Source organism: Mirounga leonina, unplaced genomic scaffold (assembly GCF_011800145.1).
Source record: "Mirounga leonina isolate KUSES-001 unplaced genomic scaffold, KU_Mleo_1.0 Mir_94, whole genome shotgun sequence".
Classification (NCBI taxonomy): Eukaryota; Metazoa; Chordata; class Mammalia; order Carnivora; family Phocidae; genus Mirounga; species Mirounga leonina.
The window spans coordinates 50,359,672-50,387,604 of NW_023270855.1; the positions used below are offsets into that span (position 1 = coordinate 50,359,672).

A 27,933-nucleotide genomic window follows, 5' to 3' on the forward strand; every position below is an offset into this window, starting at 1 on the left:
GCAAGCCACGAAGCTGAAGCTAGTAGCTTCATGAGATCACTATATGAAACAAGCCAGCCAGCTAGTTTACTAGAGAACCAGGGAAAGATAAGGAAAGCCCACTTGGGATTAGAACAAACCTCAAACCCTGGCCTCAAAAACTACTTCTACAAAGGGGCAGGAATGAAACTGGATCAGGCTCTGGAGCAATTTATGTCCCAGGGTACTGTTAAAAACAATAAAGCAACCAGTCTGCCATAACAGTGTGATGAGAGAAAAGAGACAGTCAATGAGAGAGCCCTGTCAAAACAAGTCATCCCATTGTGACTGTAAGCAAGCCCAGGGCTGTGCCCTCTGGAGAGCAACATCTGAGGCTCACAATGGAAAAAAGAGATGTCACCAAAAAGTCAGCTAATCACAAAACCAATAAAACAAGCAGTCCTGAAAAGTATACGATCTAGGGGCGCCTGGGTGGCTCAGTTGGTTAAGCGACTGCCTTCGGCTCAGGTCATGATCCTGGAGTCCCGGGATCGAGTCCCGCATCAGGCTCCCTGCTCGGCAGGGAGTCTGCTTCTCCCTCTGACCCTCCTCCCTCTCATGCTCTCTGTCTCTCATTCTCTCTGTCTCAAATAAATAAATAAAATCTTTAAAAAAAAAAAAAAAGTATACGATCTAGAATGTCCAATTTTCACCTGAAAATGTATAATACATGTAAGTAAATGGAAATGATCGGCTTAAAAACAGAAAAAAGGCAGATAACTGCCTGAGAGATTATCTAGATAGATTTAACACAGACTTCAGGGCAGCCATTATAATTATAAGAACTAAGGGAAACCATATTTAAAGAAGTAAAGGAGGGTATGATAACGATGTCACATTAAAGAATATCAACGAGAAGTTACAGATGGAGAGAGATTATGCAATCTAAAGAACAGATAAGAATGAAGAAAAATGAAAAGAGTCCTTGGAAAACGTGGAATACTAAGTACAAAAAATATATGCATAATGGGAATAGCAAACCGAGAAGACAGAGAAAGGAGGATATTCCACCATTGTTGGTTCAAATCAATTCTCTGCCCCTTCCTCTCCCTTTTCTCCTTCTGGGACTCCCATAATGTGAATATTGCTCGGTTTAATGGTATCCCAGAAGTTCCTTGGCTTACTTTCCTTTATTCTTTTTTTCTCTGCTCCTCAGACTTATTTCAAATGACCTGTTTTCAAGTTCACAGATTGTTTCTTCTGCATGTTCCAAATCTGCTTTTGATCCCTCGAGTGAGTTTTTTCAATTTAGTTTGAAAATTCCTCGGGCACCTGGGTGGCTCAGTTGGTTAAGTGACTGCCTTCAGGTCAGGTCATGATCCCAGGGTCCTGAGATCGAGCCCTGCATGGGGCTCCCTGCTCGACAGGGGGCCTGTTTCTCCCTCTCCCTCTGCCGCTCCCACTGCTTGTGCTCTCCTGCTCTCTCTGCCAAATAAATAAGTAAAATAAAATCTTAAAAAAAATAATTTATCTTTAATGTTCTCAATTTCTTCATCTATTCTTCTCCTGACTTTATTTTCCTCTTAAACCCTTTAAGAGTGTGTGTGTGTATATATGTGTGGGTGTGTGTATGTATATGTATGTGTATGTGTATGTTTATATATATATAATTTTTTTTTTTTTTTTAGTGTGTGTGCACACGCTTAAGTGGAAGGAGGTACAGAGGGAGAGAGAATCTTAAGCAGATCCCATGCCCAGCACGGAGCTTGACATGGGGCTTGATCTCACAACCCTGAGATCATGACCTGAGCCCAAATCAAGAGTTGGATGCTTAACCAACTGAGCCACCCAGGTGCCCCAAGAGTATTATTTTAAATCTTTGTCTACTAAGTCTGAAGCCTGTGCTTCGTTAGGGTTGGTTTCTGGAGATTTATGATTTAATTTGTTTTGGAGTGGGCCATGTTTTCAAGTATCTTTGTATGCCTTGTGATCTTATGTTGAAACCTGGGCATCTGAACTCCTTGCAGAATGGCTCCCTGCACAGAAAGACTTCCACTACCAGCCTAGCATGAAGACTTAAGGTATTCTTGGGCCTTTTCTGGGCTTGGGTCTCCCCTCGGTCTGTGGGTGTGCTTCCCCCCCCATTCCCCTGTATACATGCTCTTTTATTTTTTATTTATTTATTTTTAAAGATTTTTATTTATTGAGAGAGAGAATGATAGAGAGCGAGCATGAGAGGGAGGTCAGAGGGAGAAGCAGAGCTGAGCAGGGAGCCCGATGCAGGACTTGATCCTGGGACTCCAGGATCACAACCCGAGCTGAAGGCAGTCGCTTAACCGACTGAGCCACTCAGGCGCCCCTATTTTTTATTTTTTAAAAATTCTTTTTGGGCACCTGGGTGGCTCAGTCGGTTAAGCGACTGCCTTTGGCTCAGGTCATGATCCTGGAGTCCCGGCATCGAGTCCCGCATCGGGCTCCCTGCTCAGCAGGGAGTCTGCTTCTCCCTCTGACCCTCCTCCCTCTCGTGCTCCGTCTCTCATTCTCTCTCACAAATAAATAAATAAAATCTTTAAAAAAAAAAAATATTTTTACATGTCTGCTTTTCAATGTATTAATTTCTGTAGGAGTCTCACAAGTCCAAATCCTAGACCGTTTGAGCAAATTCACACTGATACAATCCATTTTTTAAAAAAATTTTACTTATTTTGGGGGCACCTGGGTGACTCGGTTAAGCATCTCACTTGGTTTTGGCTCAGGTCATGATCTTATGGGTCATGGGCTCAAAACCTGGGTCTGGCTCCACACTCAGCTGGGAGTCTGCTTGAAGAGTCTCTCCCTCTGCCCCTCTCCCCACTCATACGTGCTCTCTCTCTAAAATAAATCTTTTAAAAAAAGTAGTCTCTACACTCAATGTGGGGCTCAAGCTCACAACCCCAAGATCAAGAATCACATGATCCAACAACTGAGCCAGCCAGGTGCCCGATATCCATTGTTATTTATGGTTTGTGGTCATCTTTAATTACTACAATGCATTCTACCTCTCTCTTTTTGACTACAGATGTCATTCTGGTAGTCTTTGGAAAGAAGGCACTGACAAAACCATGATGCAAGTTTTTGGAATTAAGAATGATGAGACATTTGTTTAATTACAAAAATTATAACTACAGAATAAAAAAAATTGAAAAAATACTTTAACTTGTATGCACATAATATAGACTCAGAATGTAAAATGATGACAAAATTACCAGTTGACTTGAAAATCCACAATTGCAATGGCATGTTTTAATATATCCTATCAGGAAATGGAGAAAATAATATTTGTTAGTATACAACAGTTAATAAGACACCTTAAAAAACATGTACAGTAACATTGGTTTGATAAAAAAAATTGTAAATCACATACAAACAGAATTGAAAATGCACCGAAGAATTAGGTTCAGTTGTGAGTAGTTAGAAACACCCACAATCTGCCTGTAAGAGGAAGGTGCTTATTCTCACAAGAAAGGACTGGGTCACAGAAGTCACTGTACAATGCAGTAGAGAAACAAACCACCACATGGTTCCTTTTGACTGCATCACTGTAGCCGTGTTGGTAGAATGTGGAACCCACAGTCATTAGGAGTTTAGGAGAACAAGATGCTTACTACATGTAGTAGACCTTATACAAATACAATCCAGAGAAGAGGGAAGTCAGCACTTGAAAGAACATTCTCAACCATGATAGTCTAAATGTGTTGCCTGGTGGACACATGATGGCTTGCAGGAAAATCCAAATGGCATCGAACTTTGCTGTGGAATTTGTGGAGAATCTGTGGAAACCCACAGCTCTGAGAAAATGGAAGTCAAGTAGTTGGTGGTGGTACGGAAGATACTTTTGACTGGCAGGACAAAGAATCAGCAAAATGGGCTGGACGATGTATGCAAAACTCCTCTGGTCTTATCACTGCATGTACTGTGACTCCAAAAACGAAGGCCATCTTCCCTTCTGCCTTTCAAATCTCATGCAAGTGAGGCTATTAGTGAATTCTAACATGAAACTATAAAGAAAACAGATTCTAGAGAATTAGGTCAAAACATTACCCATGTTGACCTAACACATTCCAGGAGAGCCATCTCCAATTCTACATTTTTTTTTTTGTCTGATCACAGGTCTCTTAAAGTGTAATATCCAAATCACAGAAGAAATGACAAAGAGTAAAGGGAAAATATGTAAATAGCAATTCTAATGAGATAATACTCTATGATAAACTCTGCATACTTACAAATTTATGCCAACTATTTATTAGCCAGGAAAATAAGGCTCTTTTGATGAAAGAAAAAGAAACCTTTTCTCATATGAAAGGAGGAATATTTATAACAGATAAGGAATATCCAGTACCTGTGACACGAGGTCAATAGGAAAATCCCAACAAATACCAAAATGTCATTATTCCATGGCCCCTTCACTTACTGAACAGTTAAAAAATTATATAAAAATTAACCCTTCTATATATTAGAAATACACTTTAACTCACCCATAGATCCAACAGACTTCAAAATGGAAAGACAACATTTTATAAGCTGATTCAAGGAAAAACACTACCTACTAAGCTTATGTACTATTGCTTAAACAGTGCTTACAGAATTGTCTCAACTCAATGTTCAGCTGAAAAGCAATAACTGGAGTTAGTTGTCCATAGTCCAGAGACTGAGTTTCAGAATGAAATTCATTATTTTTAACTTTTGAAGCATTTCTTTCATGTAGTGAATTCTCTGGAGTATTATGCTTGATTTAATTTGTATCAGACTTTCCCCTATTACTTACATTTATAGCATTTCTCTCCAGTGGTGTTTTTACATGACTTCGTATTTGTTAAGATTGAAAACTCTCCTGTATTTTTCAGTTATAATTTACCTATCTACTGTGCATTCTCATCACATGTTTATGTAAGGATGTGGGCCAGTTGAAGGCTTTCCCACAATGTTTACATTCAAGGAGTTTCTCTCCAGTGTGAATTCTTTCATGGCTTCTAAATGAACTGGGTCGACTGAAGGCTTTCCCACATTCTTTACACTTATAGGGTTTCTCTCCAGTGTGCACTCTCATGTGTCCTCGAAAGGTTGTACGATAAATAAAAGCTTTCCCACATTCCTTACATTCATAGGGCTTCTCTCCAGTGTGAGTTCTTTCATGTACTTGAACATAACTTGAACAACTAAAGGCTTTACCACATATTTTACATTCATAGGGTTTCTCTCCTGTGTGAGTCCTTTCATGTATTCGAAATGAACTGGGACAATTGAAGGCTTTCCCACATTCCTTACATTTATAAGGTCCATCTCCAGTGTGGGTCATCATGTGTCTTCGAAAACTTGTGAGAGAAACAAATGCTTTCCCACATTCCTCACATTTATAGGGTTTCTCTCCAGTGTGAGTTCTTCCATGTATTTGCAAACCTAGAGGAGAACTGAAGGTTTTCCCACATTGTTTACATTCATAGGGTTTCTCTGCAGTGTGCGTCCTTTCATGTCTTCGAAAGGAAGTGGGACAACTGAGGGCTTTACCACATTGCTTACATATATAGGGTTTTTCTCCAGTGTGAGTTCTCACATGCACTTGGAAAGTGGTCAGCCAATGGAAGGCTTTTCCACATTCTTTACATTGATAAGGTTTCTCTCCAGTGTGAGTCCTTTCATGTGTTCGAAAGGAACTAGAACAACTAAAGGCTCTACCACATTGTTTACATTCATAGGGTTTTTCTCCAGTGTGAGATCTTTCATGTATTCGATATGAACTGGGACAACTGAATGCTTTCCCACATTCCTTACATTTATAAGGTCCAACTCCAGTATGCGTTATCATATGTCTTTGAAAGCTTCCAAGAGAAATGAAGGCTTTCCCACATTCCTTACAGTCATAGGGCTTCTCTCCAGTGTGAGTTCTTTCATGTTTTCGAAGAGAACTGGGACAACTGAAGGCTTTACCACACTTTTTACATTCATAGGGTTTCTCCCCTGTGTGAGTTCTTTCATGACTTCGAAAGGAACTGGGACAACTGAGGGCTTTACCACATTGCTTACACTGATAAGGCTTCTCTCCAGTGTGAGTTCTTTCATGTGTCTGAAAGGTTTGATGATATCTAAAGGCTTTTCCACATTGTTTACATTGATAGGGTTTCTCTCCAGTGTGAGTCCTTTCATGTTTTCGAACAGACTGGCGATATCTAAAGGATTTCCCACATTCTTTACATTTGTAAGATTTCTCTACACTGTGATTTCTTTCATGTTTTTGAAAAGGCTGGAGATAGCTGAAAGCTTTTCCACATTCTTTACATTTATAAGGCTTTTTTCCATATTCCTGATACTTGTATGGTTTAGGTGAAGTGTGAGATCTCTTATGCCTATTAAGGGACGAATGGCGCATGAAGACTTTTCCACACACACTGCACTCCCATGGTTTTACTTCAGTCGGAGTTTTCTTGTTCAGATTAAGATTTGGAATAGGGCTGAAGTTTCCTCCACATTGACTACCTTCTTTACTTTGACAGAGCCTCTCTACCATATGACTTCTGCAAAAAAAATCAGAAGGGTATTACTGATTTGTAATTTCCTATCTATCAGTAAATACTAGAATTACATTGTTACCATTTACAAATAGGAAAAGGGTAGGTTTTTCTGTCCTGTCTGAATTGTTTGAAAATGAATATTCTGGGGCGCCTGGGTGGCTCAGTTGGTTGGGCGACTGCCTTCGGCTCAGGTCATGATCCTGGAGTCCCGGGATCGAGTCCCGCATCGGGCTCCCTGCTCAGTGGGGAGTCTGCTTCTCCCTCTGACCCTCCCCACTCTCATGTGCTGTCTCTCATTCTCTCTCTCACAAATAAATAAATAAAATCTTTAAAAAAAAAAAAAAAAAGAAAATGAATATTCTGTAAGAGGGCTCAACTGTTAACTATTATATGAAAACAGTGATTGTCATATATGGAGTTTCTGAATAATATTTCCAAATGAACTATTCTGCAAATACTGCAGAGTTGTCACATTTAAGAAAATGCTTTTAGTGAAAATTTTCTAGGAAAAAATACATTTGAAGTTGGGCTGTCTTGTGACTGTTTGCTTTTAAATTTTTGTAACATACAAAGATTCCCTGGGACACTCCTTTCCATCGTGAATGCAACTCACCTTAGTTTTCTTCCCTGGTTTTTGTACTGATCTTCAATGTTATGGTCTTTCCATTTTTTCTCTACAATTAAAACCCAGAAAAAAACAATAAATTATAGAAGAATTATTACAAATCCATGATGAGTTCTGACCATGCCTGATTTACCAAAGTATTCCTTTTATCCATTCCAAATCAAAGAACACTGATGGGCAAGAAACACTCATCTTCTGATTGACAAGGTGAAAGTAAGGTGTCATCCTTACCTATTGAGGCCAGGTTCCTCAAGGTTTCCCGCATCACATCTCTGTAGAGTTTCTTCTGTGAAGGATCCAGCAGAGCCCATTCCTCCAGGGTAAAGTTTACAGCCACATCCTCAAAGGCCACTGGGTCCTAAAACATCCCACATATGTGTAGAGGAGGATGAATGAGACAGCACTAGAAATCTATAGTCAATTCATAAGAAGTTCACATGATTCTGTAATCTCAAAATATTCCATGACTTGGTCATCAGAATTCTCACTCTCGATATGTAATCATTTCCTCATAAATTTAGGAGCATCATGAACACACAAAAATTGTTTCTACTTTTTTACTAGTTTCACTTCAAGTCTCATTGCTCTCTAATGGTAGAGTCCCAAGCACATTAGAGAATGAAATAAATGATACACAAAGGAAAGAAACATTTCCATTTTAAGACCATCAATTCCTTGTGAGAAAAAAACCTCAGCTCCTTCCTTATTACACACCATTATCACACAGCACATGAAGCACAGGGTCACATCTTCATGAAGTTTTAATGAATAAAAACATAGTGAAACATTGGGAGCTTTTCTTTCTATTTCCACTGCCAAACATGTAAGGCTAGAGGGCCCATGGGAATCCAATTCATAACTAGGACCGGCTAGCCCTATTGTCCTGAAGTACTCCAGGCCATTAGTAGTAGTCAGATACATCTGGTATGAAATGAAAATATCTGGTAGAGAGCATTAATTTTAACTTGTCTATAAAAATATTTGTCAGAGATTCAGTTACTCCTTTCTATTTGTCCCATTTCCAAAGTTACTCAGAAATTACAGCTCAGGTATAAAAAAAGAAAGCATCACAACTTACAACTCCACAAAATCCCTATACTAATGAGTTTCAGAGCTGCTTCTCACCAGTTTTTAGCATATATACGCACATCTACTAGGATGATAAGATGCTAGAAGAGCTTTTCCTGGCAGAACCATTAACAGTGTACCTCAGGCCTTGCTGAGCTACAGGAACTGGAAAGAAGTTGCAATTTGCAAAGAGGTTCATTTGAAAGCTACAATGGTTTGATGGTGAATGCACCCATTGTTATAAAACACACAAAGGATTCAGCAGTGTTTTCCTCTAAAAGAACATAAAAACCTCCCTTCTCCAATTTCGGGAGGCAGTGATTTTCCACCAGCTGCCCTAGAGGCTGCCCTTCCATTTCTCTCACTTCTGTGCCCTCACGTGGGGCACAGAAGTACGACTTCCTAACCTCTGGGCACAGATATTCCTCAGCTAATTCATTCTCCCAAATGCTGGTTTCTGAAAAGATCATTAACCCACTGATGTCTACACGCAGGTGATAGAGGAAAGGCTCCTACACAGTAATTTGGATGGCAGAATTTGCCCATTTGGTTAAGAAAACAGAATAGGAAACCCACACTTCTCAGTAGATCCAATGAGCTCCTTGGGTTGGCTCTAATGACTCTTTCTGTAGTGGACCCGCAGCACTCGCTCGTAACAGTGTCCCACTAACTAGTGTGCAGAAGAGAGTGAACATTAAGCAGGCTTGAGACTGCTGATCCTTACAAATGCCTGCTCACAGTATTTGTCCTTCATTGGTATCTGGGAGCCAAGATGTAGGAGGGGCCCCACCAATGTGATGAGTGACTCAGTGTGCCTAAACTGTTTATACAAAGAATATGATATATTCCAAACTCTAGTTTCCTTCTGAGAGTCTGAACTTTCGTTACGCACAGCACAGGGTGCCTATGTGACCTAGGCATTGAGTCTCTAATGAGCTTCCCGGGAAGACAATATTTTACATGTGTTGTCACAACCTGTTGCTTGGGGGAATTGAACCCATCCTATGGATTACAATAGGAGATAACATCTCCTTGAAGCTTGCATCTGGTTTCCTCCAGAACAAATTTACATATATTTAAAGATTTGATTTATTTATTTGACAGAGAGAGAGAGACAGCGAGAGAGGGATCACAAGCAGGGGGAGTGGGAGAGGGAGAAACAGGCTTCCTGCTGAGCAGGGAGCCCGATGCGGGGCTTGATCCCAGGACCTTGGGATCATGACCTCAGCGGAAGGCAGACACTTAACGACTGAGCCATCAGGTGCCACTACTTATACATTTTTTTTAAAATTTATTTATTTTTAAGTAATCTCTATACCCAATGTGGGGCTCAAACTCACAACCCGGGATCAAGAGGCGCATTCTCTTCCAACTGAGCCAGCCAGGCACCCCACCGCCCAACAAATTTAATTAAATACTAAACAAGACTAATGAATGATATTTAATTATTCTAATAGAAAAAGATTTAAATTTTAAAAGGTTTTATGTATTTATTTGAAAAAGAGAGAGAGAGTGAGCACAAGCAGGGGGATCAGGAGGCAAAGGGAGAGGGAGAAGCAGGCTCCCCACTGAGCAGGGAGCCTGATGTTTGGGTCTTGATCCCAGGACTCTGGGATCATGACCTGAGCCGAAGGCAGCCGCTTAACCGACTGAGCCACCCAGGCACCCAAAAAGATTACAAAAAAAATTTTTTTTTTAAGATTTTATTTATTTGTCAGAGACAGAGAAACAGAGAGCACAAGCAGGGGAAGAGGCAGGCAGAGGGAGAAGCAGGCTCCCTGCCAAGCAAGGAGCCTGATGCGGGACTCGATCCTAGGACCCTGGGATCAGGGCCCAAGCCAAAGTCAGCCGCTTGACCGACTGAGCCACCCAAGCGTCCCAAGAATTAAATTTTTATTGCGTATCAAAGGAGAATGAAAAAAATGTGAAAATATGGTACATGTTCTTAGAAATAACTCAATTTCCCAAGATGTTTCCTCTCCCCAAATGTACTTTTACAAAATCCCATCAATCCCCAAAACAGACTTTTTCTGGGGTCAACAAAAACTATTCCTCCAAACCTAATATGAGGAACAAATGTCAAAAAAATGGTCAAGGTCTTCTAAAGGACAAACGGGTGGCTTGCCTAATATACATCAAAGATTTTCAAACTATGGCATTCCAGACAGCATACTATTAGCACAGAGAAAAACAGACCAAGGGAAAGGAAAATATCTTCCCTGGGCCAGCATTAAATACTGAAAGCTGGTCAAGGACAGATTGGGCATCGTAGAGCAGTGGCAGACATCAGAAACCCCCCCCCTTTTTTTTTAAGATTTTATTTATTCATTTGAGAGAGAGAATGAGACAGAGAGAGAGAGAGCACGAGATGGGGGAGGGTCAGAGGGAGAAGCAGGCTCCCCGCCGAGCAGGGAGCCCGATGCGGGACTTGATCCAGGGACTCCAGGATCATGACCTGAGCCGAAGGCAGTCGCTCAACCAACTGAGCCACCCAGGCGCCCCAGAAACCCTTTTAATACGTGTGGCAAAGACAAACTGTTATCTAACTGGAAAAATACACTGTATTCACTTCTATTCCATGGAAAATAGCCAATTCATTGTAGATTTAAATGTGGAAGATAAAACTAGGACACTTGTAGAAGTCATAAATAAATGCTTCATTGATCCAAAAATGGGGAGAATTTTCTCAGATAAGGGAAAGAGTAAGACCTGAAACAAGAGACTGAACAATTCATAATCAAACTAAGGACATGAAAAAACAAGGTAGAAGAAAATATCTGTATTAACATGCAATATTAAAGAATTAGGGAGCGCCTGCGTGGCTCAGTTGGTTGAGCATCTGCCTTTGGCTCAGGTCATGATCGCAGGGTCCTGGGATCAAGCCCCGCATCGGGCTCCTTGCTCAGCAGGGAATATGCTTCTCCCTCTGCCTGCCGCTCCCCCTGCCCACGCTCTCTCTGTCAGATGGATAAATAAAATCTTAAAAAAAAATACTTTAAAAAATAGTGTGCAGAGTAAGACTGAACAGTTTAAAAATTAGAAAATAATCAAAACATGTATTTTTTAAAGATTTTACTATTTATTTGACAGAGAGAGGGAGCACAAGCAGGGGGAGTGGGAGAGGGAGGTTTCCCGTGGAGCAGGGAGCCCGATGCGGGGCTGGATCCCAGGACCCTGGGATCATGACCTGAACCGAAAGCAGACGTTTAACGACTGCTAGCCACCCAGGTGCCCCTAATCAAAACATATTTAACAGAAGATGGAAGACCACATATGAAAAAATGTCCATCTGAGGGCTCCACGCTCAGTGCAGAGTCTGGTTGGTATTCTCTCTACCTCTCCCTCTGCCCCTCTAGCTTGTGCCATCTCTCTCTAAAATAAATAAATCTTAAAAAAAAAAAAAAAGCCCATCTGCTAATAAGAAAAAAAAAAGACCAAGCACATTACATTTCATACTGATTAGGACAAAAATTAGTCAATTTAATAATGCCATGTGTTGATGACCAGTCAACAAATACATAAATCATGCACGAATGGAGGAAAGGTTAACTGGTATGCTTCATTGCCATTTCTTGTCAATTTGAACTTGATCATGATCTACAATTTTTCTCCAATGTCCAGAGAATTTATTGTGTATTTGCACTTGGAGTCTGATACAAGAATGAAAAGAGCTGTACTTTTTTTTTAATTTTTTTTAATTTTGAGCACAAGTGGGGAGGAGAGGGAGAAGCAGGCTCCCTGCAGAGCAAGGAGCCTGATGCAGGGCTCGATCCCAGGACCCCAGGATCATGACCTGAGCCAAAGGCAAATGCCCAACCGACTGAGCCACCCAGGCACCCAGGAGCTGTATTTTTAATGAGAGTAAAAATTAAATTTGAAAAAGCCCAAATACCATAACCATAGCAATGGATGAGTAACTTGGATGGCCTACATTTACAAGATACAAACATTTATGAAACATACTGTTGCAAAGAACCAACCAAAACACATTTTGAATGTAATTTCATTAATATTTATTTAGACAGAGCAAGAGAGTACAAGCAGGGGGAACAGTAGAGGGAGAGGAAGAAGCAGGCTCCCTGACAAGCAGGGAGCCCAATGTGGGTCTCGATCCCAGGACTCTGGGACCATGACCCGAGGCAAAGGCAGATGCCCAACCACCTAAGCCACCCAGGCACCCCTATATTCATTTATTTAAAGATAAAACTAAAAGAATACCATTTAGTGAAAAAAAAAAAAGACAGTAAAGGTTATGAAGAATAAAGAATTAAGACAGAGGTCATATAATACGGTGCAGGATGGAGAGAAGTCAGGTCAGGACCTCAGGAGACAAACAACTGCCCAATGCCCACTTATAAATCTTGATGATTACAAAGATGTTTATGTTGTTATTACCACAAAAATCTTCTCAAAAAGCATTATGCATATCATTTTCTGAATACACTTGATGATAAAAATATAAGAATCAAGTTTGAAGGGGCGCCTGGGTGGCTCAGTTGGTTAAGAGACTGCCTTTGGCTCAGGTCATGATCCTGGAGTCCCTGGATCGAGTCCCGCATCGGGCTCCCTGCTGGGCAGGAAGTCTGCTTCTCCCTCTGACCCTCCCCCCTCTCATGTGCTCGCTCTCATTCTCTCTCTCAAATAAATAAATAAAATCTTAAAAAAAAAAAAAAAAGAATCAACTTTGAACAAGTATGCAATTTTTATTTTTTACTTTTTGCCCTGTAATGTAGAAATCTGAATTCTAGTTCACAGATTTTTGGCAGCAAAAACTGGTAACAAGTGTTTATTTTGAAAGAATTGGTTACAGACCTCTTATAAACAAAGGGTGACACGTACTGGTACGGAAAGATGTGAAGGATTTATCAATAGAATAATTAAGTAAAATGCATTGCAATATATACACCAGGTTACCTTTTCTGTAACTCTAATAGTCAACTGCAGAGGACGGTGGACTCCCACCTAAGATTTGATTCAGATGTCCAGACTGACAACACATACATGCCAACAGGGCATGAAAAGGTTTCTTCCATAATGCAAGAGGGCAGGGCAGGGCAGGCCTCTCAAACAGGTGAGAAATGCCCTGAGAGAGCAAGGAAAGGAGCCTGGTTGGGTTTTTTATTGGGATTTGGGGGTGGGCTAGGGTGAGACTACAGGGGCAGGGCCTTCAGTGAACTGAGTATCTTGCCAGAGCCAAAGCAGTGACGAGCCAGGCTGTCTTGTACAGAGGTGGAGCACAAGGGGAGGAAAGGAGGGATGAAGGCTGAAAGCTGTCAACAGACAAACCTCAAACAACTTCAGAGACTCCTGGTTTCCGGTCAAACATGTAAGGAGTTTAGATGCTGGTATTCCTGTCCTCATAAGAAAGAAAAAAACCAACACACTAAAATCAACAACTCTTCTTAGATCCATGAGAGAATTGAGGTCACAGGGAAACTATTATCTCCAAAGTCAGACAAAAAAGTAGCCATTTATTTTTTTAAAGATTTTATTTATTTATTTATTTATCTGACAGAAAGAGACACAGTGAAAGAGGGAACACAAGCAGGGGGAGTGGGAGAGGGAGAAGCAGGCTTCCTGCCGAGCAGGAAGCCTGATGTGGGGCTCGATCCCAGGACCCCGGGATCATGACCTGAGCCGAAGGCAGACACTTAACGACTGAGCCACCCAGGCGCCCCGAAAAAGTAGCCATTTAAAAATATGTCCAGAATATTCTGTTCTTAACAAGGCCTGTCCTTTCAAAATCTGTTTTACGAGAGCATGACTGACTGGGATTTTCTTGGAGTCTGACTGACCCGAGGAGGTGGACAGAGAAACACTTGGGACAGTGACAGGATTTTCCCTTCCTGACATAAAGCACGTGGCGGTTTCTCTAACGCCACCTGCTCCGACTCTGACTCACCCATTATGTGTCTGGTAGTTCAGCTCAATACTAACACTATCCAGACTCAGCATCTTTCACAGATCGAGCACTCACTACAACAAAACTGCCCCACTTCAGATGCCAGCCATAAAGGGGGTGCCTTGTCTATTTCCACCCAGCTGCCTACAAATCCACAGATGCCTTTGAAACCCCCTGAGGTTTGACAATTTGTTAAAACAACTCTGAGAACTCAAGAAAGCACTTGACTTAACAATTATTGGTTTATGACAAGAGATACAACCTAGGAACAGTCCAATGGAAGAGATACGTAGGGACTGCAAATAATAGAATGAGATATAGCCAGACATTTATTACAATGGCTAAATTCAAGACATTGAGAAAAAAATAACACATAATAGTGAAGATGTGGGGCAACAGGAGCCCTCATTCATTGCTGATGGGAATGGAAAATTTATGTCGACCTTGGAAGATGGGCAGTTTCTTAAACAACTAAATCCAGCAATCACCATCCTTCCTATTACCCCAAATGAGCTGCAAACTCATAAAGAAATTTCATAAAGAAACCCGCACACAAATGTTTATAAGAGCTTTATTCATGATTGCCAAGATTTACAGGTACCCAAGATATCCTCCAACAGGTGAATAGAAAAACAGGGCGCCTGGGTGGCTCAGTTGGTTGAGCGGCTGCCTTCAGCTCAGGTCATGATCCTGGAGTCCCTGGATCGAGTCCTGAATCGGGCTCCCTGCTCGGCGGGGAGTCTGCTTCTCTCTCTGACCCTAACCCCTCTCATGTACTCGCTCTCATTCTCGCTCTCTCAAATAAATAAATAAATCTTTAAAAAAAAAAAATCACTGGAACCTCCATATGATGAAATATTATTCAGTGATAACAGGAAATGAGGTATCAAGCCAAAAAGACATGGAATAACCTCAAAATCATATTGCTAAGTGAAAGCAGAGACTATGACAAGGCTACACACTATATGATTCCAAGCATAGTTCTGGAAAGCACAAAACTATGAGAGAGTAAACGAGCTAGAGTTGCCAGAGATTTGGGGATGGGAAGGAGGAATGAAAACAGATGGGATGACAGGGAATGTTTAGGGAAGTGGAAGTATACTACCTGATACAGAAATGATAGACACACATCATTTTATGTTGCCAAAGCTCAGAGACTGTATAACACAGAGTCTGGCTATTGTAAACCAAGGACTTTATTGCATCAATATTGGCTCATTGACTATAACAACTGTACCACAGTGATGCAAAATATAAAAAATAGGGCAAACTATATGAAGCGGGGGGGGGTTATGTGGGATCTCTGTATTTTTTTTTTTTTAAGTTTTTTTTTTTATTCACCTGAGAGAGAGAGAGAATGCGCACATACCCGTGCACACGAGTGGGGGCAGGGGCAGAGGGAGAGGGAGAAGCAGGGTCCCAGCTGAGCAGGGAGTCCCATGCGGGGCTCAATCCCAGGACCCTGGGATCATGACCTGAGCTGAAGGCAGACGCTGAACTGACTGAGCCACCCAGGCACCCCCTCTCTGTACTTTGTGATTAAGTTTTCTGTAAACCTAAAACTGCTGTAAAGAAGTTCATCAGAAAAAAAAGAGGAAGACAAATGCATTAATATTCATCCCTGATGACTGACAACTGAAAAAGGCCACTGTTCATTCAATTGATTTGAATTTATTCAATAACCTATTATGGCACCCTATGAGGTCTAAACCCTGAGACGTGGGAGAGCAGAAATTTCCACTGAATGTCTTCTTGAGAGCTCACCACTGTTATGTCCTGAGAAGTGAAATGAATGCCTTCATCACTCTCAGTAGTGTCTGGAACTCTGAAGTGGACACGGAGTGTCCAGGCAAGGACTTACATTGAGACCTTAGTACATGTGGGGATAAATGTTACCTTGATTTATATGCTGGAGATATCTGTGAGGCCGGAGAGTCCCAGAATTCTTTTACCATGAAGGAGCATCTCAGAGACAATCACCCAAGAGTCTATGAACATAGCTGAGGCCATTGCTGGTCAGTGCTAAGATGACTGACTGATGGCATACAGTTTGGGCTCTAGGGCCACTTCTTGCATCAGATGCCTGTGGACGACTTAAGGCCATCACGGGCAACCCCAGGAAGCACGAGAGGAGATCACTGAAGCCTCTATTGTGAAACAGTGTTGGAGGGCACTCACAGGTGTGCCTGCTGCGCGGCAATTTGACCAGAGTCCAGAGCCTTCCTGTTTTGTTGGTGAATGGGGTTCTTATTCAGAGTGGGCCATTTTACAAGTAACAGCATCGATGGGCTCAAGTAAAACTTTAAGAAAGGAGTATGTTGCCTCCATAACACCAAAACAATCTAGGCAGTGTTGTGGCTGCTGAGAGGGACAAGAGTTACTTCTTCACCTTGTCAAGGAGGAAACAGGCTCCAGATTACCAAATAATTTTTAAGAATTTTTTTTAGGGGCGCTTGGGTGGCTCAGTTGTTAAGCATCTGCTTTCGGCTCAGGTCATGATCCCAGGGTCCTGGGATCGAGCCCCACATCAGGCTCCCTGCTCGGCAGGAAGCCTGCTTCTCCCTCTCCCACTCCCCCTGCTTGTGTTCCCTCTTTTGCTGTCTCTCTCTGTCAAATAAATAAAATCTTTAAAAAAATTTTTGTTTTTTTAAAAGATTTTTAATTTTTATTTATTTATTTATTTTATTTTTATTTATTCCAGGACCCTGGGATCATGACCTGAGCCGAAGGCAGAAGCTTAACGACTGAGCCACCCAAGCACCCCAGAACTTTATTTTAAAAGATTTTCTTTGAGAGAGAGAGCACAAGCGGGGGGGGGGTGCAAAGGCAGAGGGAGAGGGACAAGCAGACTTCCCACTGAGCAGGGAGCCTGATGCAGGGCTCAGTCCCAGGACCCCGAGATCATGACCTGAGCCGAAGGCAGACACTTAACCAACAGAGCCACCCAGGTGCCTCAATTTTTAAGAATTTAAACAAGGCGCCAGGGCCTGGCATATATATGGCAATGGCCTATCCCCTTTTTACGAGCTTTTTTTTTTTTTTAATTTTTATTTATTCATTTGAGAGAGAGGGAGGGACAGAGAGAGCATGAGCAGGGGGAGAGGCAGAGGGAGAGGGAGAAGCAGGCTCCCCTTTGAGCTGGGAGCCCGACGCAGGGCTTGATCCCAGGACCTGGAGACCAACCATCTGAGCCACCCAGGCGCCCCTTTATGAGCTCTTTTTATAAAAAAAAAAAAAATTTTTTAAAAGCAAAGCTCAGTTTTATTTTCTGCAGTAACAAACATTTAAGCATCAAACAAAACAAATGGACCCTGAGTGCCCTAGGGCCAGCAGCGGCAGAGGATCAGGCCCCCCTAACACCGTTGCAGCTACTACTACAGGGATGACTGCCCCAGGGAAGGACGCAGTGCCTTGGGAAGGGACAAGAGGTTAGGCCTTAGCCCCCTCTCCCCAGCCCAGGCTTAGCGGGAAACGGGGGGCCCAAAGCGCCGCATGGTCTGCATCACCAGGGAAAGCTGATCAAGGAAGGTGATGATGGAAATTCGGAGGAGGCGAGGATCTTTAGCTCTCCAGCGGACGGCCACGACGCTGCCACTCACTGTGAGCTGCTTCTCAACAGCCCCTCTGTGGGGTTCGGCATCTGGGGCCAGGGACCCACAGGCGATCTCCGCCTCCAAGTCGGACGGGAAAGGCACGCAGAGGGCAAATACGTGTATTCGGCTTTCCGGCCTTGGAATCTTGGAAGCAGCATCTCCGCCTGGCCCCGGGACGTGCTGTGGGCGAGAGATAGGCTGGGCCCTGCCGGCGGCAGGCCGCCCCCCCGCCGCCGGGAAAGCCGGGGCCACCGCGGCCACCGTGGCAGTCATGGCCGTCCCAGCCGTTGTCCACACCTCCCGCCCCGCCGCCTGCGCCTGCGTCCGCTCCTGCCGCCTGCATTCTTTTCATCAAAATTTTTATGTCCCAAATATCCTCAGCGGAGGATGTCACTGGTGTGATGTCATACCTGCGCTGCTGGAGCAAGGTGGACGCAGTTCAGACCCCACCTGCGGAGGCTGTGTGCACCGGCTGCGGTGTGGAGACCCCCTGCAGGGACCAGGTGAAGGTGGATCCTATCACCTGAGAGGTAAAGGCCAGCTGCACCTGACAGGCTGCTGAAGCAGGCACTGAACAAAACCGACTTGGTCAAATCTGTGACGGCAGGATATTTATCTGTTGCTGAATGGATGGAGTCAGGAATTTCCATAATGGTGGGGGCGGGGAATAGGGATTTATGGGGTGCAGCCACAGCCCCAAGGTTGCAGGAATCCACTGAGGTGTCACTCATTCTTTCCAGATTTAAAGAATAGGACAAATATGGCTGTTAAAAGGAGAACCAGAGGGAATAACCACTTCTTCATTTTAAAAAAGGGGGTTTTCAATCAATGGTTCTGATTCCTTCAAATGTTTAAATTACACTGGGTCCGATTAAGTAATTTAACTGGGGGTGGTGCAGTAAAAGGTCGGTGGGGTCCCATTTTGTCAGTATAATTTGGAAGTGCCAAAAACAAAATGTGAAAATTTGTTAAAGGTTTTTAAAAAGATTTTATTTATTTGTGAGAGAGACAGAGATAGCGACAGAGAGCATGAGAGGGGAGGAGAGGGAGAAATTTATGACACACTGGGTTCAGCCTTTCCCTGTTCAGTATGGGATATTTAAAGAAAATGGGTGTGGGGTGCCTGGGTGTCTTGGTTAAGTGTCTGTCTTCGGTTCAGGTCATGATCTCAAGTTCATGGGGTCAAGCCCTGCATGGGGCTCTCTGCTCAGCAGGGAGTCTGCTTCTCCCTCTCCCTCTGTGCATTCTCTCTCTCAAATAAATAAATAAAATCTTTAAAATAAAAAAAAAATAAAGGGGCACCTGGCTCAGTCGTTAAGCATCTGCCTTTGGCTCAGGTCATGGTCCCAGGGTCCTGGGATCGAGCCCCACATCGGGCTCCCTGCTCAGCAGGAAACCTACTTCTCCCTCTCCCACTCCCCCTACTTGTGTTCCCTCTCTCGCTGTGTCTCTCTCTGTCAAATAAATAAATAAAAATCTTTAAAATAATAATAATAAAAAAAGACAAGGAGCGCTAAGACCATGACGGATTTTTAGTAAGATCACGGTTCTCATGGTTCAAGTGAGACATGCTTATTTGTCCTCTGCATTATATTCAGCAACTCCCTTAAGATTATCAGGGGTACCCTGCTTAAGTATAGTGGGGTCCCCAGCTTTAACTGCAAGTTGAACCTTAGTATTATTTGCATAAAGGTTCCTAAATTAGTGCATTCTAGCAGATGGCAAGATTAATTCAGAACCCATGTTGTAGAGGCCCAAATCACCAAGGAGTGTACTTTTATCTTTTTTGCTGTGTAAATTCTTTTAGTATATGTTGAATTTTCAATTGGTCAAATTGCAGACCTTGATTTTGAGAGAGGAAAACTGAAGGGACCTCATGATAAAAAGGCTTTTTTTTCTTCGCTCCTTTTCCTGCTTCCATTCTTGCTAGTACCTGCACCCCGGCCTTACACATGCCTCTTTTTTTTTTTTTTTTAAGTAGGTTCCAACACAGGGCCCAAACTCATGACCCTGAGATCCAGATCTGAGCTGAGATCAAGAGTCAGAGGCTTAACTGACTCAGCCACCCAGGCGCCCCCTTACACATGCCTTAATGTATGTCCTCCTTGTAAAGATCAAGGAGTTAATGATTTCTTTGGAGTTTTCCAGCACAAGAGATAACATCTAAGGAGTGACCTGGAGGGGTCATCATATACCTTTTCCAAGACCGCTGACTCCAGATACCTTGCCGCCAAAATACCTGGCTCCAGGGCATAAGTGAGGTCTGGAGGACACCAGTTCCCAGATACCTGAGAGGACATGTACACCAAACCACCATTCTCCATAGAAACTGCAGACCCAGGGGGCGCCTGGGTGGCTCAGTTGGTTAAGCACCTGTCTTCGGCTCAGGTCATGATCCCAGGGTCCTGGGATGGAGCCCCTGCTTCTCCCTCTCCCTCTGCCCCTACCCCTGCTTGTGCTTTCTCTCTCTCTCTGTGTCAAATAAAGTCTTAAAAAAATGCTCTTTAAAACCTCCAGACCTCAAACAAAGATGAGACTCATTTTCCTTTTCCTTTTTGAGTCTCCCAGACGCGCTCCCTCTGTATCTTCAATAAATTCTGCTCTCACTTCCTGCTGGCTTACATTTGATTTCTATCCTGTGCATAGCCAAGGACCCTCTTGGCTGGTCCTGTGGGACCCCCTCTGGGTCTTCAGAGCCGGCCTCTCTGCATCAGTTTCAACATTTTTTTCTTTTGCTTCCTCTCCAGTTTTGTTTTTTTCCATCACTGGATATACTTCAGGGGAGCGGGTGTCCTCTACCTGGGTATTTATACATTTTTTCCTCCAGAGAGCCTCAAAGCAGCGCCTGCAGGGTTAGGAGCCTCCCGCATGACAACTGGTTGCTTTACAGGGTTTTGGAACCCTGGACTTAAGTCAAGTTTGAACTAATCCCTTTGCTGTGCCACAGGGGGACCATGAGTGTCGCCCCTAAACTCGAGGCTCCAGACCTTTGCTGCAGTAAAGGCAGGGGTAGCAGCAGAGGGCCTGAAGGGTCCCTGGGGTTGGGAGTGTGGACTCAGCCCATCAGCTACTGGCTGCCCTTCACTCTCCTCTTTCTCTAACTCAATGACTGCTATTTCACGAGTGACCACCCAGTGGGCCCCCCTCTTGCACAGGACAGAGTCCTCTCTGCCACCCCACCCTCTGTCACAGCGTCACCCTAACACATCAGCCGGGGACCACCTGAAGGAGGGCCTCAATCTAACACTCCTGCTCTCACATGCCTAGGGCTTCTGTAAACTGCCGACTCTGGCCGGCCGAACACAGAACTGAGGCTTGGGAGGGTCACACATGCGACACGGGGCAGTACAGGTCACAGCACGAGCTCCCCAGCCCCGAGCGCCCGCGGAACATGCCTCCATCAAGCATCAGAGCAGCTGAGCAAGTCAGAGCAAGAGAAGCAGACCCACAGCATAGCAGTCACGCCTGGACGTGGCTCACGGTGCTAGTAATTATGGTCACCGGCAGAGACGTGGTGCCCATGTTGAGACTGAGGTCAGTGTGGCACGGGGACACACATACACATATGTGTGGAAAAGGTTTACAAATCACATAATGAAGGTCTCTGGGGAGGGCAGGGCTGGCCCCTCAAGCAGCTATGATCAGGCTTCAGAAAGCAATGAAAAGAGCCTGGTCTGGGGTTCATTGTGGCTGGGGGCTGGGGCTGGGGCAAGAATTCTTGCCCAGGGGCAGGGGCCTGTGTGATCTTAATTTCTTGCCATCTCTAGAGGAGATACCACTCAGACTTTCTCATCGGCTTGACCAAGTGGGAGGCATAAGAGAAAGAGGGAGGGAGGAGGTTTAAACTGTGAGCAAACATCCAAAATATGGACCTGATTGCTCATACAAGGAGAAAATCGTGGTTAAGAAAAACATGCATTTGCAAGTGCTTGTTTTCATATAAAGAAACACTAATAGGATGCTCAAGAAATGACCAATACTCATTTTGGGGGGTGCCTGAAGCAAGAGTCTGGAGTAGACCAGGCTGTTCTGACACTGAGTCTCTTTAGACTGTATTTTACATATTTTTGCTAACCCTTGCATACATTATTATTTAAGGTAAATAGTAATATATATAAACCACATTTTTTCTTTTTAATAGCCTTTATTTTGAATGACCTTATTTTGCTTTTTAAGATTTAATGAAAAAATTTTTTTCTATACAGGAAACCGTTCTAAGATTTCATCCTCGAAACATGAACACTTAAGGGATACCTGGGTGGCTTGGTCGGCTGAGTGTCCAGCTCTTGATTTTGGCTCAAGTCATGAACTCCAGGTTGTGGGATTGAGCCCTGTGTTGGGCTCCATCCTCAGCAGGGAGTCTGTTTGAGATTTTCTCTCTCTCTCTATCTCTCTCCCGCTGTCCCTCCCCCTGCTCGTGTGTGTGCTCTCTCTAAAATAAATAAATTAAGGGGCGCCTGGGTGGCTCAGTCGGTTAAGCATCTGCCTTCGGCTCAGGTCATGATCCCAGGGTCCTGGGATCGAGCCCTACATCGGGCTCCCTGCTCCACGGGAAGCCTGCTTCTCCCTCTTCCACTCCCCCTGCTTGTGTTCCCTCTCTTGCTGTGTCTCTCTCTGTCAAATAAATAAATAAAATCTTTAAAAAATAATAATAAAATAAATTTTAAAAGAACACTTTTAAAAGTTTAAGCCATAAAAACCAAAAAATTTCAAATCTTTTTGCATAACAAAAGGCAGCATAGTTTCTCCTTATTAACTCTTACTGGGGTTTAAGATTAAGTAGCATATTATATAATACACTAGGGATTTGGCCTTCATCCATTAAATGTATTAGAATTATCAAAGATTTGGGCGCCTGGGTGGCTCAGTTGGTTAAGCAACTGCCTTCGGCTCAGGTCATGATCCTGGAGTCCTGGGATCGAGTCCCGCATCGGGCTCCCTGCTCGGCGGGGAGTCTGCTTCTCCCTCTGACCCTCCCCCCTCTCATGCTCTATCTATCTCATTTTCTCTCTCAAATAAATAAATAAAATCTTAAAAAAAAAAAGAATTATCAAAGATTTATGCAAGTTTTGAGTATTTTTCCTTATATCACTTAAAAGAGGAATTAATTTGCCTTAAACTTTAACAATATTATAGCACTCAAATTTCCAAAGCTCTCTCTACACAAAAAAACCTGACCTAAAATGTAAAATCTACCTGAGAACCTCAAATATCCCCATCTCACATCCTGAGAATCTTCTGCCTAAAGGGAACAAATACTGTTTGGTACCAGGACTCTTTGCATTACTTCCATTGTATCTTTAAATCGAACTATATTTTCAAAGTCTAAGAACTAAAAATTTCATGCTCTTACAAAGAAAACAGAATCACAAATGGCTAAGGGAAGCTACCTAAAGTTAAGAGCTGCAATATACTATATACAAACATACAAGGAAAGAAATGCAAATATTGGAATCAGGTGAGATAAGCAGCATGCCTCCCCACAGCTCAGAAGGAAAACTCATATTCCCAGCTTGTGGTCCAGACTGCACTTGTTGGGATATAACCCCTGAGTCAGGGCGGAGGTTTGGGGGTGGGGGGAGACCCGAGCAGCCATAGGAATGAAGTCTAGAAGCTTCGTACACACCATTCTTGGGGCATAATGGAAACATTCCTCTCTCAGGGTTCAATTCTCACAAGTTAGGAAACTTTTGGCCAGATTCAATGTAAGGATCTGACTCAAAGTAACTCCCCAGTTCACAAACTTTTTGTCCAGAAGACCTACCCCCAGACCTTCACAGACTTTCTCAATGTACAAAAATTACTGAGTGCACCTACACTGTAGATGAAAAGCTCAAGCCTATGTCTAGAAACAGGCCCAAGGAAACCACAATTACCACCTCAGAAAGAGCAGCACTGCCCTGCCTTCTAATCCCATCCCCCATGTACACAGGCATCCCCAGCTTTCCTTGGCTCTGTAGCTTCTCTCAGCTCCTTCTGTAGTGTCTGAGCACGTAGGACACCTGCAGGGGGAGGAGGCTCTCCAGGAAGAACCAAGTGGGCCTTCAAGCACTTCCCTTCACAGGCTCAAGGCGGGGGCCTTACCTTAGAAACACTGACCTCAGGCTTCTGCTTCCTACCAAGTTGCTCTGAAGCACCACTAATAATTTAAAAATGATAAGCCCAGTGTTTGGACAAAATCACCAAATCAGTGTTTAAGTGTAAGGGAGGAAAGAAAATTGTAAAGATTCTTCTAGTTCAACAAAAAAACACACAAATATCTACTCCTTTCAAAAAATATGTCAGTTAGGGGCGCCTGGGTGGCTCAGTCGTTAAGTGTTTGCCTTCAGCTCAGATCATGGTCCCAGGGTCCTCGGATCGAGTCCCGCATCGGGCTCCCTGCTCAACGGGAAGCCTGCTTCTCCCTCTCCCACTTTCCCTGCTTGTGTTCCCTCTCTCGCTGTCTCTCTCTGTCAAATAAATTTTAAAAATCTTAAAAAAAAAACAAAAAACACTTCTAGGTATTACAAGTCTAAGTCCTGATATTGCATTTCCAAATCACCTAAAAGGACAAATCTGTGGACGTTACTACATACACTCATGGGAAGAAAAAAAGGAAAGAAAAATTTTAATAAATGTAATAATGGAATTTTTTTCCCCCTGAAATTCACCCCTTTCTTGCCTCTTTGTAAAATTTTATACTTTGGAGATCTACTGGTTAAATACATTTTAACTGAAAAAGCAGGCTTAAAAGAAGTTGAATAAAGTCACAAACTCAGGTAGGGGCAATACTGACAGGAGACAACACTCAGGGAAGTCTCCAAAGAGGAACCGCCACCCAAAGGACTTCCCATAGGATGTCGGTGCCCAGGGAGGAGAGGCAAAGGGATTTCACGCGACATATTCCAGGTAAGTTATTCTTGGCTCTCCTCTTATGTAAAATATCCACAGGCCAAAAAATAAATCTTTCAAAAGAGCCATTCATGGCTCTGTGGATAAATGATAAAATACTGCGTAATTTGAAACGCATCATGGAGAACAAATAGTTAATAATGATGTTATGAACTGGAGAGGAAAGATGGCGTTTCGGAATGCAGGGAAAGATCTGGAAATTTAGGCATTTATTGCCAGTCCTGTGAAGAGCTAGGCAGGGGCCACAGGGTCGCGGCTTTGAGACCCTACTCCCCAAACGTTTGGAAAAGTGAGGAGAAAGCGGGTGCCCCGGGGAGAGGGATGGGGACCCCACAGACCACAGCATCTCGCGCGCACGAACCCGGGAGACCGAGGCAGGACTGTCCCCTGGTGACCCGCCCCGTGGTCATCGCCCAACCCAAGGGAGACGCGGCCGCGCAGGGACAGGACAGGACAGGACGCCGGCGGTCCCGGCCGCCGGCCCGGCCCCGCGCTGCGTGCCGCGCCACCGGCGGCCTCGGGTCCGCAGAGTTCACGGCGGGGAGGCCAGGTCCCGCCACGGCCGGTTCCAGCCGGCCCCGCCGCGCCCCTTTCCCGACTCCCGGCCCCGCACACTCACCATTGCTCGCTTTCTGGGGTGGCGGGTCGAGCCACCATACGACTGCCGTGGCCGGCGGAGGCCACGGCCACAGAGGATGTGGCGGAAGCTCCCGAAGCCTCTCCGGACAGCGAGAGGGGACGCGAACCTCGGCCGGACAGCAGCGACGGCACACAGTCCCCGCCGTCCACAGCGCGTCGCCCGCACGTACGGTTCCGGCGACTCCCCTGATTGGACAGTTCGCACGGCCCCGCCCCCGCCCGCCTGAGTGACAGCAGGCCGGGGGGCACGTCTTTGAGCCGACCTTGCTTGGGCAGTGGCTGCGACCTGTTCTCGCCGAGGTCCGTGACCCTTCTTCACAAACACGGACAAAGGTGACCTCACCGAGGGTCATGATGAGTCCGGTTCCATTTTGATCTTCGACCATCTTCCAGCAGGGAGTCGTCTGCCCACCACGCCCCCCAACCCCACTCATTTGTATTTAAAGAATCGCGACGCCTTGGGCCGCTCGGCTTGGTGGGGGGTTTGAAGCCCACGGTCCTAGACCAGCCCAGAAGCCTCCGGGGCTCGCATGTGAGAAACAGACGGAGGCAAAAAACCACTGGAAAACCTTTCAGTGTAATCCCATTGATACTTACCTGTTCAAAGGCTGAAGGAGGAAAGCCGAAAGAACTCTGCTTAGTGAAAAATGATAGATGGTAAAGGTGTCGAGGATAAACAAAGTATCAGGACAGTGGTCATCTATGGGGCAGGACAGAGGTGAGCCAGGGAGCAGAACATGAGGAGACCCTGCCTACTGCCCACAGTTAGGAATCTTGATGATGACTTCAAGGATGTTTATATTATTAGCAAATCCTACTGCAAAACATTTTCTACATTCTTTCCTCAATATATTTAATGATAAACAATTTTAAGAAGTAATTAAGGTTGAAAAAGAATTGAATTCGTATGTTTGTTTCTTCTGTAATGTGGCAATGTGAGTTTTCATTCTCAGCTTTGGCAGAAAAACTGGTAAACAAGCCAACTGTCTTTAGAAAGAATGAGTTACATAAACTCATCATCACATGTACTTAAAAAAACCAAAGGTGGGGCGCCTGGGTGGCTCAGTTGGTTAAGCGACTGCCTTCGGCTCAGGTCATGATCCTGGAGTCCTGGGATCGAGTCCCGCATAGGGCTCCCTGCTCAGCAGGGAGTCTGCTTCTCCCTCTCCCACTCCCCCCTCTTGTGCTCTTTCTCTCTCTCACTCTCTCTCTCTCAAATAAATAAATAAAAAATCTTAAACAAACAAACAAACAAAAAAAACCCAAAGGTATTGATATGAAAAGATCTGGAGCATTTATCAATAGAACAAATAAGTATATTGCAATATATATACCATGTTACCTTTTCTGTAACCCGTAGAGATAGGTGGTTCCCCACCATCCCTCCCCCCAAGGTTTGGTTGAGAAGTGGAGACTAAAACACACCTACTAGGAATATACGAAAGGGTTGATTACTTTCACAATGGACGTTTCTGGGGAGGACAAGGCAGGCCTCTCAAGCAGGTGGGAATGCCTTGACAAAGCAAGGATGGGAGACTGATGTGTATTTTTATTGAGGTTGGTTGGAGGGTGGCTAGGGTGAGAGTTTGTGCACATGGGTAGGGACTTCTGTGATTGACTCTCTTGCCAGGGTCAAAGCTGAGCACCCAGGCTTTCTTATCACCTTGCACAGATGTGGAGCACAAAGGGAAGAGGGAGAGATAAGACTTTAAAGTAGTCAGCTGTCAGATAATAGAAAATATATACACATACTGCTCTCTGTCCCAAATTCCTGGCACTTGTAAATTCCTAGAGATAAGAGCACTAGGAGCCAGTCTTGTTCTAATATTTGGTCTTTGACTCCGTCCCTGACACAGGTCTCCTGAAACCATGTAAATTCCTAGGTGATAAAAGCACTAGAAGCATCTTTTGTTCTAAGGAGGTGACTCTGGGTGGGCTCCTGGATGGGGGCTGGTCATCAGAAAGTCCAAGCCACGCTTAGAAACTTGGAATTTTTAGCTCATCCGCCCATTTTCCTGAGAGGGGGAGGAGCTAGAAATGGGGTTAATAATTGATCATGTCTAGGGAGGGGTGCCTGGGTGGCTCATTCGGTTAAACATCTGACTCTTGATTTCAGCTCAGGTCATAATCTCAGGGTCCTGGGATCAAGCCCCGATTGGGCTCCATGCTCAGCAGGGAGTCTGCTTGAGGATTCTCTCTCCCTCTGCCCCTCCCTCGCTTCTCTCTTTCTAAAATAAAGTCAATCTTTTAAAAAAATGATCATTCTACATTACTAAGCCTCCGTAAAATCCCAATAGTATGCTGTTTGGAGACTTTGCAGGTTGGGGAACACATCCATGTACCAGGAGGGTGGCATACCCCAACTCCATAGGGGCCCTCCAAGAACTCTCTCTACATATGTTTTCATCTGGCTGTTCATCTGTATTCCTTATCATATCCTTCAATAAACTGCTAACTGTAAGTAAGTGTTTCCCTGAGTTCTGAAACCTGTTCTAACAAATAAATCGAACCTAAGGAAGGGATTGTGAGAACCTCTGATTTGTGGCAAGTCAAACGGAAGTTGTGAGTAACCTTGTTGGCACCTACTACATGTGATTGGTGTCTGAAGTGGGGTAGGAGGGATCTTGTGGGACTGAGCCCTTAACCTGTAGGATCTACACTATCTACAGGTAGATAATGTTAGGACTGAGTTAAATTATAGGACACCCTGCT

At 44.1% G+C, this 27,933-nt stretch overlaps 1 protein-coding gene across 2 annotated transcripts in view; it reads right to left on the reverse strand.

Annotated features, from left to right (window-relative positions):
- Positions 1-3,216: 3,216 nt before the first annotated feature.
- Positions 3,217-27,933, reverse strand: part of LOC118005131 (zinc finger protein 791-like) — a 34,029-nt gene continuing 9,312 nt past the window's right edge. The window contains exons 1-4 of one of the 2 annotated variants that reach the window (XM_034996888.1): positions 25,202-25,980; positions 7,360-7,486; positions 7,117-7,177; positions 3,217-6,506 (exon numbers count right to left, since the gene is read on the reverse strand). In XM_034996888.1, the coding sequence (XP_034852779.1) occupies positions 4,853-6,506; positions 7,117-7,177; positions 7,360-7,486; positions 25,202-25,204 (1,845 nt within the window). In that variant the 5' untranslated portion in view covers positions 25,205-25,980 and the 3' untranslated portion in view covers positions 3,217-4,852. Of the gene's footprint in view, positions 6,507-7,116; positions 7,178-7,359; positions 7,487-25,201; positions 25,981-27,933 lie in introns of those variants that run through there. The other variant, XM_034996887.1, reaches the window with a different exon arrangement.